This window comes from Genypterus blacodes, unplaced genomic scaffold (genome assembly GCF_046128005.1).
Source record: "Genypterus blacodes isolate CSIRO-AG114 ecotype Tasmania unplaced genomic scaffold, CSIRO-AGI_Gbla_v1 ptg000185l_1, whole genome shotgun sequence".
Taxonomy (NCBI): Eukaryota; Metazoa; Chordata; class Actinopteri; order Ophidiiformes; family Ophidiidae; genus Genypterus; species Genypterus blacodes.
The window spans coordinates 2053964-2072347 of record NW_027466986.1 but is presented as its reverse complement, the minus strand read 5'-3'; the positions used below and the strand labels follow the sequence as shown (position 1 = coordinate 2072347).

At 38.9% G+C, this 18384-nt stretch overlaps 1 protein-coding gene across 1 annotated transcript; it reads left to right on the top strand.

The window, feature by feature from the left end:
- Window positions 1–247: 247 nt before the first annotated feature.
- rfx6 (regulatory factor X, 6) lies at window positions 248–17623 on the top strand. Its single transcript, XM_076168026.1, has 20 exons — window positions 248–404; window positions 2060–2219; window positions 3137–3260; window positions 4859–4920; window positions 5071–5148; window positions 5509–5536; window positions 5616–5723; window positions 6262–6339; window positions 6898–7011; window positions 7960–8009; window positions 8451–8610; window positions 8810–8954; window positions 9615–9724; window positions 10553–10670; window positions 12986–13108; window positions 14188–14400; window positions 14645–14945; window positions 15855–16234; window positions 17004–17204; window positions 17454–17623. Exons 1-20 carry the CDS (start codon window positions 248–250, stop codon window positions 17621–17623), a joined length of 2880 nt encoding a protein of 959 aa, XP_076024141.1.
- The last annotated feature ends 761 nt before the right edge of the window (window positions 17624–18384 follow it).

The following is an 18384-nucleotide window of genomic DNA, read 5'->3' as shown; positions in this document are numbered from 1 at the left end:
CCACGACTTCATTAACTCTGCCTCCCCTCTGCTCGGCTCTGTTAGGCTCCCATTGCTCTGTCAGGATAAAGAGAAACACACAATATTTTATTTTCAGTTTATCTGTGGTTGTTACCGACTGACCGGATGTAGGAAATGCTGGACATATTTTCCTTTTTTCATCGTTTCTTGGACTTGGAAAATGAGATTTAAGTATTAATTTTTTCTCTGCGTTAAGGACAGTTTTACTGCTGCCCTTTATGTTATTATGCCAATGAAACGCAACAACGAGAGCTCAGCAAGAGAAGGAGTCTTCCTCATTCACTCTCTCAACAAGACTCTGGTCAGCTCAAAAGAAGACAATCGCACACATTTAAATGGACACACACACTTCCATCAGGAAGAAGATTTTGGAATTAAATCAGGTAATGGAGCAAGATAATGGGTGTTATTGGTAACAATCACAATTTTCCTTTTTAGGTGTCTCTGTCAATGTCTTCTTCTTTCCTTAAATAATTTGAACCTAATTGTACAACATAATGTAGTTTTCAAATTCATACAGATAAGTAACACTTATTAGCCACATGATGATGCTATTAGAACCAATGTAAAATGGCCAATAACTTTTCTTCTAATTTGTTTTCCTTGAACTAGCATGAAACGGATTGGAAATATGGAGCTCACTGAAATTTGAATGTAATTTAATTTATTACATTTTTACCCAAAACTTCCTTTACACTATGCAGCCTCAAAACAGATGTAATTGAGACTTTTGCCAATTTTCCTCACTAAATTTGGTACAAACAGTGACTGAGCTCCCTACATGAGCTCAAGCTTTTGTGTACGATCGCACAGCTACATGAATAAAGTTGGTGATAAGACTATGAACAAGGGGTACAGAGGAAGAGTTTAAACCAATCAACCTGATTAGTCAGTCAGGTGCAAGCTATGTTCAAGTGTTTTCAAACTGACAGTAAGATGAAAGTAATTATATTCAACAATTACAGCATTTGTTTTAGATTATTTTGTACTATTTTGTTATTGTTTGTCTTAATTTAGCAGGCAAAACTGAAACTGAAACCAAAACTGAAAATTCATACTCAGTAAAGTTACTGTTAAATGTGTCATAGGTTCTTGCTAATGTTTGTGCAAATAAGACCTTTATTTGTGACGTATATGAGAGGTGCAGCTCCAACTGTGACAGCAGGGACACATACACACTGGCACAAACACACAACTAAATTACAATCAGATTTGAACTATTTTGTTGTACATGACAAATTCATTGCATGTGCTGGCCCTAATTTCTTTAAAGTTTGAGTTTTTAAATGCATTTTCAGTTGCCAGTAATGCTAAAGAATTACAGCATTTGGCTGTGATGCCTTGTGTATGTACCCTATGTATCTAGAGCTTGGGTTGGGATGCCACAGGTTTCTCTCAGCTGGCTACATGCTGCAGCCATTAGAGATTTGACTCCTTCACGATCCCTGCTGTCATTTGCAGTACTCACTGCTATCTATCTATCTATCTATCTATCTATCTATCTATCTATCTATCTATCTATCTATCTATCTATCTATCTATCTATCTATCTATCTATCTATCTATCTATCTATCTATATATCTATCTGTCTGTCCGTCTGTCTAACTAACTAACTAACTAACTAACTAACTAAAAGACACTTGTAAGCAAAAGCGTATGGCAAATTAGAAAATAAATAGTTTGAAATCTTCAATTTGAGTGATTTATGAAAACAAGTGCTACTGCTGCAGGTCACACCAACTAGAAGATCTTGTGGTATTTATGTGTGATGTGTTTTTGTCCTGATCAGTGTTTGTTTTCAATTGCCAAACCAGTTGTCCCCCCAAAAACATCCGAAGCTAGAGAAACAAAATTCCTGGATGAGTTTGATGACTTTAGATGGGAATGTGTATGCTTATGAGGGTGCAAATGGAGTTCCGTCAGTGTGGTTGAACAGCGTGTTTTAAATGGGATATAGAGACAACACATTACGCTATTTCTAATCATCAAGATATTGCTGTTTATCTGTGTATAATTTTTCTCTGTATGGTTTCTTAGAAGCAGAGGAAAGTAATGAGACACCGTCCTCTGAGGAGGACCAGGACCTGGCAGACTATAATACAGACCTGGGCATCAAAGAGAGCAGCTCCTCCTCCAGGAAGACCATCAGTCAGATCATCAAAGACAAAAAGAAACAGACACAGCTCACTCTGCAATGGTGAGGCTCATTTCCTCAATTCATTCTACAGTGTGTAGGTGACATCCTGACAATTTACAACATAATTTCTAAATGTTGGTATGGTGATAGTATTTAACTAAGTGTTGTTCCTTGGTGTTACAGCCTGATAATGCAGTTAAAAGCTGCACTGTGGACAAACACCTTTACATTGTACACAAACACAGAGCTCCCTCCCTTTATCCGCTCTAAGCACTCATAAGGTGACGTCACATGTGTGTTCCATGTAAGTGCCTGAGTGCAGGAGTCTATGCTGCTCTAAACATTGTATGAGGATGGTGCCTGTTTACCTGGGAAGAAGCTTTTATGTTGACAGTTAAGTGAGAAAGGCATATGTTATATGAAGCTATTAATTTGCTGAATGAATAATAGTTATAATAGAAGACTGTATTTCTATTGAACTAAAATGACTGTCCAACAAACATTTACCATAATACTGTACTATGGTCTTAATTATGGTGTGTTTTATGAAAAGCTGACATGCAAATAAGGACTTTCCACTAATAAGACAAGACAAGACAAGACAAGACAAGACAAGACAAGACAAGACAAGACAAGATAAGATAAGATAAGATAAGATAAGATAAGATAAGAACTTTATTTTTCCATAGGGACATTTTTGTGTACTACTAATGCATCTTTCAAGCCACTTGCTAACAAAAGTGTGGTTTGTGAATGGGGGAACATGGTTGCATACCCTCCTTCACTGACATATTGAATCTGGCTCTGTGTTTTATGTCTTGCCTCCTTGTTCCTATTGTCCTCCAATCCCAGCAATATTCACCAGTCACATCTATGTTATGCAGTTTGTAGTATTTGCTTTGTATAGGCAGTATTCAGTGTTGATTAATTGTGTTGTGATCATTTATGACTGGATTCTGGTTGATATGTCTGAACAGGTTGGAGGAAAATTATATAGTATGTGAAGGAGTGTGTCTGCCTCGCTGTATCCTCTATGCCCACTACTTGGACTTCTGCAGGAAAGAGAAACTGGAGCCGGCATGTGCTGCAACCTTTGGAAAGGTATGTGTTTTTCCACTGAAAGTCAGGAAAGGTTTGATTGCAAGTGCTGAACAGTAAAACTTGTTGTACTTGTTTTACAGTTTTCCCCACCAACATATGTTAGGTTGAGGCTCCTTACATGTAGACATGATCTGGAACTTTAAGATAAGATAAAAGTTTATTACCCCAAGGGAAATTACTGTGCAACAGAACCGATTTGTCCTTACTGTTTGTTACTGATTACAATTCTTCTTAGACTCTTTGGTACACAACTACTTGTTCAGCCCCCGCATAATCCAGTCACTTGTGCAAATGCTTTTTCACATTCATGCAAATGACCATGTACTGCTATTTTCCTACATTATCAATTGCTTCTGTAATTTTGATCTAAATGCATTATACTGGCTCTCAGTTGAAAAGTCTCGCCCCCCCGAAAAACATTGTTATGGCAGTTATTTCAATTCCACTCGGACAGTTATGATAAGGAATGACAGGAAAAGCTCTTTACAGTATTGATTAGGTGATGTGATACTCACAATTGTGTTCCATCATGTACTTACACTTTTTAAAATCTTATATCTGTTGTTTCTTCCAGTGTTTTCCCAAGCTCATACAAAGAATGGCATCAGCTTACTACGTCATTAAATGCAAACTGGTTGAACAAATTATCATAATCTGTCAAGCATAGTTTCTATACATTTCTATTAGACCTTTTTGTAAGTTTGTCCTGAATTACTAATGAGGGGAAATGTGTGAATTGTTCACAAGATCAACCAATGATCGCTAAAATAGCATCCGATGAACCTTCAATTGACAAACAAACATAAACACACCACCGCACACATAGCACAACACAGTTTTACAATTACTGACAATGGAGGAACAACAGGGTTAACAGCCGGGGGAGGAAGAAAAGGAGTGAGTCTACGTGGTGGAAGGGTAGAGGGGCAAAACAGAGGACAAGGTAGAAGAGGCCAAGGACATAGACACATTCCCCATGAAAGGGCCACAATTCTCCATCATGGCCTTACAATTGCCCAGGCTGGTTGAAGGGTGCAGCCAATATTAGGAGAACAACCATGTCCTCCATCATTCAAATGTCTCGGAGACAGAACAAGTCTGTAACCCAACAATGTGCACTGTACTGGTATACTCTATTCTTACTGTAATGCTTCAAATGACAGTATTCCACTTGCATTTTACAGTATACAGTTCATATAAATATCAAATATACATTGTCATCCAAACTTTAGCCATAGTTACATCATGAAGAGTAACACTGTCTATTGACAACATGGCTCAGCATTTTTGACTATCTTCTACACTCTGTGGCCCTGACAACTTCATTGACATAAATACTTACATTTGAGGATTTTGAGCAAATTGTGTTTTTGTAGGTAGTCCTTTGTGTGTTCTTTGAACGAATTGTTTAGAGAAATGCACTGACTGTTTGTTACTGATGATTTGAGAAATGTACCAAATCAAATGAGAGAAAATGCAATGTATTGAATGTGTAATTAACATTTTGTTAAATCATTGGTGGGTGAATTCAGGACAGTTTTATGATTTCTCAAATTATTATTTGAGAAATCTAACTTTCGACCTTGTGTACTCATCAGACAATCAGACAGAAGTTTCCTCTGCTAACAACAAGACGACTGGGAACCAGAGGACATTCAAAGTAAATGCTGAATTTTACTTTGATGGACAGGCAGCAGCTTATATTTTACCTTGTACATGCTACATGCAGTGTGATCATACATACATTTAATATGCGAGCTATATTGCAGTATATGATAGTTATTCGATATTACTGTCTTGAATTTGACAGATATCACTACTATGGAATTGGAATCAAAGAGAGCAGTGCTTACTATCACTCTGTGTATTCTGGAAAAGGTTTAACCAGGTAACGGCATATTCATGCTTTAATCTCGTTGTTGTTGTTGTTGTTGTTGTTGTTGTTGTCTGTCTCTGGTGTAAAGTTGTGCTCACTTAGTAAGTTTATCTATGGGGGATATTGCTTCTAATGTCAAGTACCTATTTATTTCATCCAAACAATCCACAAATGTATAAAACTAATTTCTTTGAACGCAAAAGATAATGTTTATTTATTTAAAAATGGTCACAGATTGAGTAAAGTAATGAGCTCTGCATGTAATCTGATTGACAACGTGAACTCTGACTCTTGACCCTGAAGGCATATCAGCTGTTTTCATTCAACATTTGTCACTGACATCTAACATCTGTTTTTCTGTAATCTGTAAAGGTTTTCAGGAAGCAAGCTGAAGAATGAGGTAAAGAAATAGTTTTCATTGAAAAACAGAGCACTATAACTATCAACTAGACAAAAAGGCCCATAGTCGTGTTTTGCAGGGAGGCTTCACCAGAAAATACTCTCTGAGCTCAAAAACTGGTACATTACTACCAGACTTCCCCAGTGCTCAACATCTTCTCCTGCAAGAAAATATCCCCAGAGAAAAGGTAGAGTATTCACTCCCAATAAGATGCTTTCCTCATTTTACAATCGCCATGTTAGTTAAAGTGCATTTTGGCCCAGATTATGCTCACTGATGATGACTTGATTTGTTTGAAGCTTTAGCACTGCACAGTTTAAAGTAATATTGGCTTTGCTTCCACATGACACAATAGCTGCAAAGATCATAGGGCACAAATGTGAACTTAAGTCACGTGACAGCATTCCAGTACCAGTCAGTACTTTTACATACCTGTTAAACCATCAGTCAAGGTAAACTAAACGTACACATACAAATAACAAATAGCAAACGTGTTGCAAAGGTGCACACGCTTAGTTAGAATCTCAGTGATTATCAAATATTCTGATGGTCTTCCTTTAAGTAAAGAAATGTTCTAGACTGAGAGAGGAAGCGAAACAATAGTTTTAAATCTGACAAACAAATTCCTGCATATAGAACATCAAAATTACTCAGTGAAATATCAAATGCAATTTGGTGTGACTGCAACTGGTTCCATTCTTAATTATTATTATTTTGTCTTGCAGGTGGACACGCTCATCATGATGTATAAAACACACTGCCAGTGCATCCTGGACAATGCAATTAATGTCAACTTTGAGGAGGTGATCAATATGATCATATTAGAGCCTTTCATATTTCAACTGCTAATAGAGGAAAGACGAAGAGAGAATACAAATAAAAACAAAAAGTAATGATTTGAAAATTCTCTATACTTAATTGAAAACAGTACAAATACAAGATAATTAATGTATAAACTGATCAATTAACTTTATATATTTTTGTAAATGCGACATGTTTACCATTGTGTTGCAACAGTTAACACAGTGATTATCTTGTGTTTGTTCTGGTTTAAATAAAGGCTATAATAGTAAAGGATAGGTCACTACTCTCTGTTTTTATATGCATTTTACACATTCTCTCAACTCTTTTGAAATTGGGGGTTTGTACACAAATCCATTGGTTGCTACAAATAAATGTAGCAGGATACCCCCTTCAAATGTTAACTACTCAACGTGAACTTGTGGTTTGGTACAAGTTTACATGTTTTGATTTCACAGTCTCACAAAATAGAGATATTCTAACAAGCACTACAGATCTGCATTACAGCACTTCAGTAAATATAAACTGATAAGACTAATGGGACCAATATTCTGTTTCAGATCCACAACTTTCTGCTCCACTTTTGGCAGGGTATGCCTGACCACCTGCTGCCACTGCTGGTAAACCCACTGATAGTGGACATCTTCTGTGTCTGTGACTCCATCCTCTATAAGGTACAAGGTACAATTATTCCCTTTACTCGCAAAAACAGCAGGAAACATATAAACGTCAATTTCCAGTGTTGCTTTGTATGTGAAATACATAGCAAACTTTTCCAGTTTTCCACACTCACTTCCACACTATAACTGGGCCAATTAACTAAACATCCCAAACCATGATGCCGTCAATCTGTTTTCGCTCATTCGGATTTGTTGATTTTTTTGGTGAAAAACACCGAATCCCTCTTGGTATATTAATTCTCATGGTTTATTTTGGTAAATTTGTGGAAATCATTTGACAGTATTCTAGGTTCTTCATGTATCAGTTGCATCGTTGTTTTACACAGTACATTTACTTTTCCACTGAATTTCAGTTTTATTACAGTACATTGAGGAATTCAGATTTTGCAAATGTATAGGTGTTGTGTCTTTATATTGTGTTCATCATGTAAATTGGTCTGGAGGAAAGTACCATTTTTCATTGCAGTTACAGGATTTCACAGTAATGTTTTGAATTGATCCTACCGGCATGTAAAGGGGATTTTGTGGCAAATGTGTGTTTGATGGCTTTTGTGTGATGGCTGAAGGCAAAAGTGCTTTAGAGGTAAGACTACATGCTCTGAGTAGAGAGTTTAGGTTTGACATCGAAGTTTGAAGTTTGTGAAGATGAGAGTGCAGTTATGCATTTGTGTTTAGGGTTTTGGGAAATGGTGCATAATTTCAAGAATTGTGTTTTGGAAAAAAATTAAAAAACTAATAGAGAAACTGAAAAACTGCACTTTACTGCACTTTTGGTCAGTTGGTACGTTTGGTCAAGTGTCTGATCATATGGTGGGAAATGTAATACGCATATGTGATTGTATGAAGAATGTCTGCTGAATCGTAGCACACAACAATTAAGCATTAATGAGTATTAAGGAAACATTGAGGCTCCACTTGACCAACATTTCTCTGTTTTCTTAGGTGCTAACAGACATCCTCATACCTGCCACCATGCAAGAGATGCCTGAATGGTTTGTCACGCAAATGTTTCTGTTTTTATTTTTCATTATATAAATGTTGCTGGGTGCAGTGTTTGTATTTACACTGCAATAATCCACTGCTGTTTGTGACAATGCGTTCATGAGCTAATCTTTGGCCATCCATACACTGAGCATGATTCCTCCAGTCGCCTCCCACATCGTTCAGGGATCTAGCATGTGCTTTAATGTCATTTACAATTTTTAAATGTTTTTGCATTAACAAATAGTAGTGGGCGATGAGCTACATGAATGGAATAATTAATGATGTCACAATTGTTAATGACTCAATCTAATCTAATCACACACAGAGACACAAAGAAAACTATTTTACGTTAGCTGACTGATGACTGATGGGGCAAAGAGCAGCTGATGAAGTTTTTTACTGATTGGGATTTGAGAAGTCATCTTTGGTAAAACCATCCTCTTCATCAGTTTGTTGGCAGATATCCGTAACTTTGCCAAGCACTGGGATCACTGGCTTGCATCCTCTCTGGAGAATCTCCCAGAATGCCTTGCAGCAAAGAAACTCCCCATTGCACGCCAATTTGTTTCATCCTTGAAGAGACAGACTTCTTTCTTACACCTGGCACAGGTACAGCAATTACAACAGAATATAATAAATTAAACAGTGATTACTCCAAAAATACAATAAAAATGAAAACAACAAAAGACAAACACAACAACATATTTCTGTGATACTATGCATGGCACCTAAAAGAGAAATGAACTCTCCTCCTGTTTCTCTTTCATTCTCTCACTACCTGTCTCTCATCCTCTTCCCATGGTTCCAGATTGCCCGTCCGGCTCTGTTTGACCAGGCTGTGGTGACCAGCATGGTGATGGATATTGACAATGTGGATCTCAGCAGCATCAGCTCACAGCCGTTAGTCAGCATCACTGGGACTGGAGACCGGGACACAGACATCTACTCTGAGTGTAAAACAGCTACTGTACAGCTACTCAAAGTTCACTAATGCAACAAATGCGATATTTACACTTTAGACATTACTCTAGTAGACAGAACTATGGTTTCATATCTGATTTGTTGGCACATAAGCAGTTTGGACCTTGACTAATGATGATGGTTCTAATCTTGCCCAACTGAAATGAAAGAAATTAAACTTGTCACTTGTCACACTGAACTTGATGAGAGGAAATATTTAACAATCATCAACTGATATCCCATCAGTCAGCTGATAATAAAATACTCAATAATCTAAATGTAATTTCAGTTGGCCCGAAACATTGGATTTAACAGAGAACTCTGGTAGGGAAATAACAAATATGCGTTGTGGATGCAGACGTAGAATGCTAGCATCTAGTTCATTTTTCCGAGGTTGAGTTGTTTGGGTTTAGCCTCTAGCTGCTGAAGGCTTTAGCCTCCTTTAGCTCCTGTTGTGTACACGTTCCCTTCTCTGGATGTCATATACCAAAACCTGAGCGCTGGTCTGTAAATTTTTTAAAACAACAAAGTAAGTTATGTGTTAAACTTAAATTTGTAAAGAATATTGGCAAGTGTGCAGGTACCCAACCAGCTGCTGACTCAGATGCAGTCGGACATGAGAACATTTCAATTTGTTTTCCTTTTTTCTCCAGATGACTCCATTAGTGTGTTCCAGGAGCTGAAAGAGCTGCTGAGGAAGAACGCCACAGTGGAATCCTTCATTGAGTGGCTGGACTCTGTGGTGGAGCACAAGGTCATTAAGGTATCAGCTTGCTGTCTTGTCTTTTCCATCTCGCCATTATAATTACCCTTACAGTGTGTGTGTGTGTGTGTGTGTGTGTGTGTGCCTGCCAAAAACATGATGTGAGGGCTCCAGCATCTCCATGGGGGGCTTTTGACATGAATGGACCATGAATGATGTCCCAGTTGGAACATGTATGAATATATATGATACATGTGGATTTAGAATGAAAGGTTGGAGAGCTTTTCTCTTGTACCAAAGTTGGCTTCAAAATTTAAAGACCTTTAAGAGTCTTTGGAAATGGAAATTTGCACAAATAAAAGTATGTTTGCTCCAGGTAACAGAGGTATCGATTTTGAATTGATTTCTTCAGAAATGTCAACATCATAGTGTGACACCTCTGCACACATTTCCAAATACAGTGACATGAATTATTATGCAGCATGTAATGTATACTGCAGTCATCCATGTTTATCGCCTAATAGCATTTTAGCCTGAACCACATTCACACCCTGCCATTCCTCTAATCCCCAACCAATTTTCCACCATCTGCTCCGCCAAGCTGCTTTTTCAGGTGTTGTGGGTCTGTACAGTCCTTTGAGACATTGTGATAATGGGGTAAACAAAATAAGTTGACTTGACTTGACTAGACTTTCTCTGTCAGGACAAATATAGTATTGAGTGCATGCAAACGTACTGACTGTTATTATATATACTCTGACCTCACTAGTGCCTACTCGTATGTACTGTATACTAGTGCATACATGCTACCGTATGACAACAAAGTCATCAATCAGCAGTTTCAATCTGAAATGACCATGTTGACATTGTTCTCCTGTCACTGTTAAGCCTGGTAAGCAGAGCGGTCAGTCAGTGAAGAAGAGAGCTCAAGACTTCCTGCTCAGGTGGAGTTTCTTTGGAGCCAGAGTGATGCATAACCTCACGCTCAACAATGCCTCCAGCTTTGGTAAGAAAGGCTTCACAGAGGGTTACAATGATCCTTCTCAGGATTTATTCAATAAAGCCATCTTCCATCTTTCCATCCTTTGTAAAAAAACATAAAGGCTTATTTTCCCTCAATTTCATGTTGTAGGGAATACGTAATATTTTCAAAATTGCAAGACTTGAGGTTCATGACTACAATGCAACCAGTAAAACCAGGTTCTGATGGAAACCTGATGAAATCAAAAATCCTCAAAATTCATAAAATGGAATCTGAATGTGAATCCAGATCCAGATCATATTCAAGGAGTCACACACAATCTTCTATTGCAAAACTTTCAAGCGGATCTTATTGGCCATTTCTTAGTCATGTGTTTGGACAAACACACAGACAGACATACACACAGATCCTTTCACAAAACCCTCACCTCTTAAGAATGTGGAAATCTGGATAATGTTTCAAATTTAAAACTTTTGAACCTGGATATTTCATATGATCAGTGGGATAACGCAGAAGATATTAGATCAAAACAAATTCTACTGCCAGAAATATTGTAGCAGTGCAACACGAATTGGTATCCAAGGAAATGAAATCTTAGGCATCTGGACTTGCTGGTAAAGGCTTGAAGATGTTTCACCTCCCATCCGAAAGGCTTCTTCCGTTTTTGGAGAGCTGCAGAAGCCTAAAGGAGCACAGAGGAGCCTTCAAGCCTTTACCAGCAAGTCCAATTGCCTCAGATTTGCTTCCCATGGATTCCATCACCTGCATGACTGAGAACCTTCACAGACAACACCAATAAACAGTTTCCTGTCTTTTAATGGTCAGATTTCTGCCTATATCATCCACATTGCAGTTTACTAATGTACCTTCAAGTCAGATTTATTGTGAAATCTAATTCTTATTAAACTTAATGATTTTACCTAAAAAAAAACATAAAAATGAATATTTCTCTAAGTGCAATGTTCAGTATACAGTATCTCTCAAAGGTCAGAGACACCAGGTGTTGGGGGTTATGGAAGGCGAGGTCTCGAAAGTGCCAAAACTGCTGCAAATCAACCATTCTCCATCATCTTAAACTATTTTTTAATTACTCTGTTATCATAATGAATCAAACAATATCATTTCTGCATTTATAACATCTATGCTACATATGCAATAACATTGGGATTATTGTTTGTAATATTAATAGCAGTCAAATGATTCAGTTCTTTACCATCATTAAGTCACCCCCCCCCCCCACACACACACACACACACACACACACACACACACACACACACACACACACACACACACACAATGTTTGCAATAAATGATAATGACCAGACTCACCCTAATTAAACAAAGTCTTATCGTGGGTCTCGTGCTCTCAGTTGATGCAACAGCACCACAAACACATGCACACACAGTGTGTGTATGTGAATAAACACTGGCCATTTGATGCATCAGTGCAGCTCAAACAAAGCAGGTTTTAAACCTGTGAGCCAGCAGGTCAAACAAAGAGCAGATTGATGCTACAGGTTAAGAACAAAATCAAATGTTTATAACAATAATTAAGATCCATTGGATTTGTATAGCATTTAAAGTTTAGATTTTTAAAGCTTTTGTAACATGTAAACAAAATGCAATGAGAAGGGAGGCAGTGGCTCAGTGGGTAGTGCTTCTGCTTGGTAACCGGAGGGTCGCTGGTTCGAGCCCCTGCCGAGGTGCCCCTGAGCAAGGCACCGAACCCTCAATTGCTCCCCCCTCTGCGAAGGGTGGTAATGTAATGTAAGTCGCTTTGGATAAAAGCGTCTGCCAAATGCTCGTAATGTAATGTAATGTAATGAGAACCATGATAATTGCAACTCATTCACTGGCTCACTGGTGTCCCATTATAGTGTGAGGGGTGTCAAAATGTTAATGTGATGCCACATGTTAACAACAAAGGAAACTTTCATTCTCTGCGGGGGGGTAAGTGCTTTGCAAGGAAATCTTGAAAGCATTTGGACAAAGTGTAAAAGAAAAGGACACTTTATTAAATTAAAAACAGTCATTAAAGAGCCGAAAATTAAAAAATTAAAACAGAGAGAGAGAGAGAGAGAGAGAGAGAGGAAGACTTGATGAAGAGGTTCATTAATGTGTGCAAAATCAGATCTGAACTTTCTATTTAAATCACCTGATTGCTAAACTGAGTGGGCATATCTATCAAATGTATCGATCACTGATGCATGTGCAGTGATTGAAGCTTTCAGAATGCTGAATGAATGACTGGTTAAATAGGGAAAGGGAGACAAATGAGTTGGATGGAGCTCATTTATTCACTTAATTTATTTACATTTGTATTCTGACATTGACAGGTTCTTTCCATCTGATCAGGATGCTGTTAGATGAATACATCCTGTTGGCGCTGGAGACCCAGTTTAACAATGTCAAGGAACAGGACCTGCAGAACCTTCTGGACAAATACATGAAAAATGCTGGTATGTACTGCAAATGCTCTTAATGTCAACATCTACTTCCTGTTCAGGTTTCCACTTTTTTGGTGAACTTTGAGATCTTTGTTGGGAGAGAGGAGTATATTAAGGCAGCTATCGAAGAGGAAGTGCAGCAGGATTGAAGTTCGATCAGGGGAGTCAACCCAGTCTTGCAATTTATGGGTATGAATTTCCCAGTAATAGGATTGGAAGTTTGGTAAGGAGAGACCCCCACTGAACTTATATCTATGATGTAGGGATTTGCAGCTCCTTGGAGGCTTTGCACCCCAAATGAAGGCCCTGATCATTTTGTCTAAAGAATCTAAGAAATGTTTAGGGAGGAATAATTGAAACAGGTAGAAACATTTCAGCAAAACATTCATTGTGATGACCTGGATTTTCCCAATTAAGGAGAGTGGCAGGTTGTTCCATCTCAGAAAGTCGTGATTGAGGATTGACCATATGTGTGTATATATATATATATATATATATATTTGAATATTTATGTGTAGACACATAATTGGTTGAATATATGACTGCAGCGCCTGATAACAGCTAAGCTGCTACTGACCAGCTGCCATAAAACGAGACACTTGTGTGTCGATGTCCCAGCAGGAGCCACACACACCACATTTACTCTTTCAGTGACTAATGTATATGGTCCGACAATCAATGAACAAACCATTTGTTTGTTTCCATTCATATGAATGGGGTGGCAGTAGTTCAGTCCATAGAGGACTCAGCTGGGAACCGGAGGGTCGCCGGTTCGAGACCAAGAAGTCTCAACTGGAGAGTCTCCTGTTTGCCTCCAGGCCACTGCCAAGGTGCCTGTGAGCAAGGCACTGAACCCCCAACTGCTCCAGTGGCGCCATATCATGGCTGCCCTGCACCTCCTCTATAATGCATGTATTTGTGTGTGTGTGATATGTAAGAGGGGGTGCTAGAAGAATTTCTTGTGGTAACATTGTATGGAATTACATATGATCTGACAAAATAAAGTATCTTCTCTTATTGTAATGAATAATGAATGAAACTTAAATGTCTCCATGGTTTATTATAAGTTTTATGTCTTCTGTCATTTTCAGATGCCAGTAAAGCAGCTTTTATGGCCTCGCCTACTTCCTGCTTCCTAGCCAATCGCAACAAGTCTGGTGCTGCCAGTGCAGCTACTGACCAATCAGTCAAGAATGAGTCTCTGGCTGAACATATCTACATGTCTCTGTCCACCCAGCAGCAAAGTCTGGACACCAGCACGGCTGTCTACCAGGGGACAGAATCGTCTGGTTTCACAGTTTCAGGTAAACATCTGGTTCATATGTGATGTCATACAAAAAAAGCCAACTTTTATTTTTTCAGATTGGAGTTATATTGAATGACAATTGTCTCTGTCATTTGATTCCCAAGGTTTTAAGATAATAATTATGTTTAAATAATAATTTAATTACTACTTACTGTAATTTCTCTCGATAAAAGGGTGTGATGTGAATATTTATGCATTTATCTGTATGTTCCCCACATGTTCCAAATCTCAACTGTACACAGGAGGTCAGATGGACTTCTCCCAGGTCTCCATGCCCCTGATGACACCCCCTATCTCTCCAGCAGCTTTGGTGAACCGTGGCTCTGTCATCAACCAGGGGCCCATGGCAGGGAGACCTCTGGGGTCCTCTTCTACCTCCTCCTCCTGCTCTTCCTCCTGCCTCTCTTCTCTGAGTGCAATGACGCAGCCCAACCCTTGCTCTTCATATCAAGAGAACCTGTTCCATTGTGTACCTCAGACCAGCTCCAGCTGTTACCCCCCACCGAGCGCCTCCTTGGACCCCAGCTACCAGGCTGTGCACAGGTCAGCTTCATTTATAGCTCAGTGTGGGCAGGTTCTATTAAACTGTAATCGTGCTCTGCTGAGACCATGCCATAACAATTCAACTAAAAATGGTTCATGACTGAAAGGATGTATTGGATATTGCACGCACAAGAATAGAGGGGGTCGCAGATTGGCCGGATGTGATGGAGTAGTGGCCCGGGATGGTGGAGACTTAAGGTGGGGGTTCCATCAGTCAAGTATCATAATATTCAAGCCTTCTTGGAGTCCAGATCCAGATGGAGACCAGGGAGTTGGAGGCAGTGTGTGAAATATGTGAAGTTAATCTCAAGTGTGTTCCATTGAACATTGAATTGTTGCAGCCTGTGTTTCCATGGCAATGGACTGACTTCTTGACTAACAAAAGCAAAACGGGAGCGGAACGTTATTTGCACATAGTATGAACATAACAGGCTTGAATTGTTGTTTTGTAGAAGACCGGGGTGAAAGAGGTGTAGGGTGTATAACAAAAGTTATTGATCAAAGGGACACAGTTGATTGGCAGGTTTTGATCCATTAGGAAGACTTAGCTTGACTGAATTCTATGAATACAAACATTTGGCAAAGGTAGCAGTATCAGTACATGTGGTGAGAAACTAGAAACAAAAAAAAACTATAGTTTGACCGGGTTTGTACTGGCTGGAGACATCACTAGCGCTGTGATTGGCATTGACAAACTCCTTTAATCAATTGAACCCAAAAATCTTTATATAGCTCTAGTGACTAACGGCCATAAAATCAATGTTAAATAGGTTGCTAAGATCAGCTACAGTCATTAAAGTAATTTTTATATAATAATGATTATACTGACAAACAGTAGCACCTATTGTTTGAGCTTTAGTCCATAAATCTAATTTGTCATCCATCTAAGTGTTTTGTTTGTGTGTCTAGGTCTCACACCCAGAGTCATTGCTTGGCCTCAGTTCCGTCCCAGGCCTCATCCCTGGCTTATCACCTTTCTCGCTATCCCTCCTTCAATGACCAGCACCTGGCCAAGGATGTTTTCTTCAACAGTGGTCATCATCAAGCATCAATCCATCACTCTTTCAACAGCTATAACTGCTCCATGACACCTTATTGTTCTGCAATCCGCCCCATATCCAGTTACAGTTCTGGCTCAGACCCAGTTCAGGCACCAGACCAAGGACTGGACAACCAGGGAGCAGATCAGACAATGGATTCTGCAGAGAGTTATGGCTTTGTAGGGGCTGGTCTGAATGCTTCTGGTGATGATTGTCAGGGACAGTCATACACTTCTCCAGGACACAGCGGTAAGGCTGGCTTGCATAAGTGTAACTCAACACACCAAAGCATCAATATTGGGTGATTCTGTAAACACACTGATTTGATTCAATACCACATTGATTGCTACTGTAACATTTCAACAGTTCAAGCAGTTATGGAATGGTTATCATTCTTTTAAGCACAGAACACTAAATCTAATTGCGTAAGATGAGAGGATGCTATTGTTAAATATTAGAGAATTGTCACAGAAACCAACCCCCTACCTCTGAATTTGCTTTGCAATATAAATACCATACTACCTATTGCTATGAGAAGAAAAGCTGATGTTTGCAGAAAGTCCAGTGTTCATGTGAAAATCATGAAGTTTCTTTTAACATATGACACAATCCTTGGTGCCTGATTACTGCTGAAAGAAAGATTTTCAGCTAGTCAATCATTCACAATTAGTGTTTCTGCCCTCTAGTGGTCATACTCAAACAGGGTCTCAAATCTTCACATTACCATTGAACTGTTCAGGGAGATTTTGATAAACCAGAATTTTGAGTGTGTATTTTTAAACGAATACAATTTTTTGGATTCCATTTAATTATAAGATGTTCTGGCAATTTGAGTATGTACACTTTTAACTTAATCTGCTATTATAATGCTAAACACACATGTAAATTGTAGATTTTCTATGGATGTATATCTGTGTATTTTGGGAACAAAATTGAAGGTTCCATTAAATTCTGGAAAACTCAGAACTCAAAAGCTCAAAAGAAGACCACTCATTCCCAAACTTCCCATCTGCAGCAGGTTACTATGGAAACAGCAGTTACTTGGACAGCCCCCGGATGACGTCATTGGTCGACCAACATGTGTCTGTCATCAGCAGTGTAAGCAGTCTCCGCCCATTTCCTCCAATTTCTTCTGAGGTCCACGATCCCCTCAACATCCTGGATGATCCGGGGAGAAAAGCGTCAGGAGCGTACTACATGGAGGCAGAGACCGGAGCAGGTCAGCATCCCCCCCCCCCCCCCCCCCCCCCCCCCCCATGTGGTTTCCAATGTCATTTTTGCCTTCTGAAGTCACTGTTAAGCCCTCCACTTTACTGCAATGAGGGGCTATCCATAACACCCTAAAAAAAGCATAAAGAGAACCGGGTGGTACCCTTTAGTATCAGCACATCTATATCATGACTTATCATTAATATCAGAGGTGTGTCACTGAGATGCCAGTAATCCACACAAATCTTTTACTTCACAGACCATTCACTTTTTTCAGCATCTGCTCCCTGCATGTATGAAGGATCATCTCAGTTCACCTCACAGGACGCACTGTTCTCTCAGCGTGGGACATCATCTTCAGAGGTGCGCGAGGTGTCGTTGCTGCCACCTATCAATACTGTCTTCATGGATGCAGGGGCAGCACCATGATAAACAACAAACCTTCAGGTTTGGTGCTGGAGTTCCAGCAGAGCAACCTATAACCAATATGTATGTATGCAGTCATCGCACTCTCAGATTGTAAATGAGGAGCAAGGGAAAGCTAAATGTCTTGTGTGAAGGGCAGTGTTACACCTCCACTTCCTTGTAAAGGAATACATAAATAATTTCTGCACTAATCTTTTTCAAATTGCATTTATTATTTGTAAGTTTGAGTGATGGAATGCAACATCTGTCATAGGTCAGGGATTCTCAAACTCAACACAGGCAATAATTAAACTTAAAACTATTTTCTACTGAAACAAATTTTATTTGTGAAAGATTTGCCAAAGTAACAGACGGCACATCAAGTAAATTAGCGGTACATTCGACCTTTAGAAGAAGAAGATGAAGAAGAAGCCACTGCTATAGATTATATGGTTTGTGCCTCCAGGATTTTGTTTGTTTAGATGAATAAAATGTTAAACAAAAACAAGATATAGGAGAAAAAGTCAACTTATTAAAATCAGAAAGTTGATTATTACTTTAATGTGAAAATATTTCACTTGGTGTTGTTTTAAAAAAAATAATCTATATTTTGCACCAATTCAACATTATTTTTTTGTCTTTGGATAATTTTCTTTGCTTCCTTGCATATATGTTCATGGAGGATCTTTCATAAATCACAGAAAGCCTTACATTACCAGGAAGATGACACAGGTCATTGACTTTTACTGTCAAATGGGGTGTTGAGATTGTACGTAAAGAAAGTG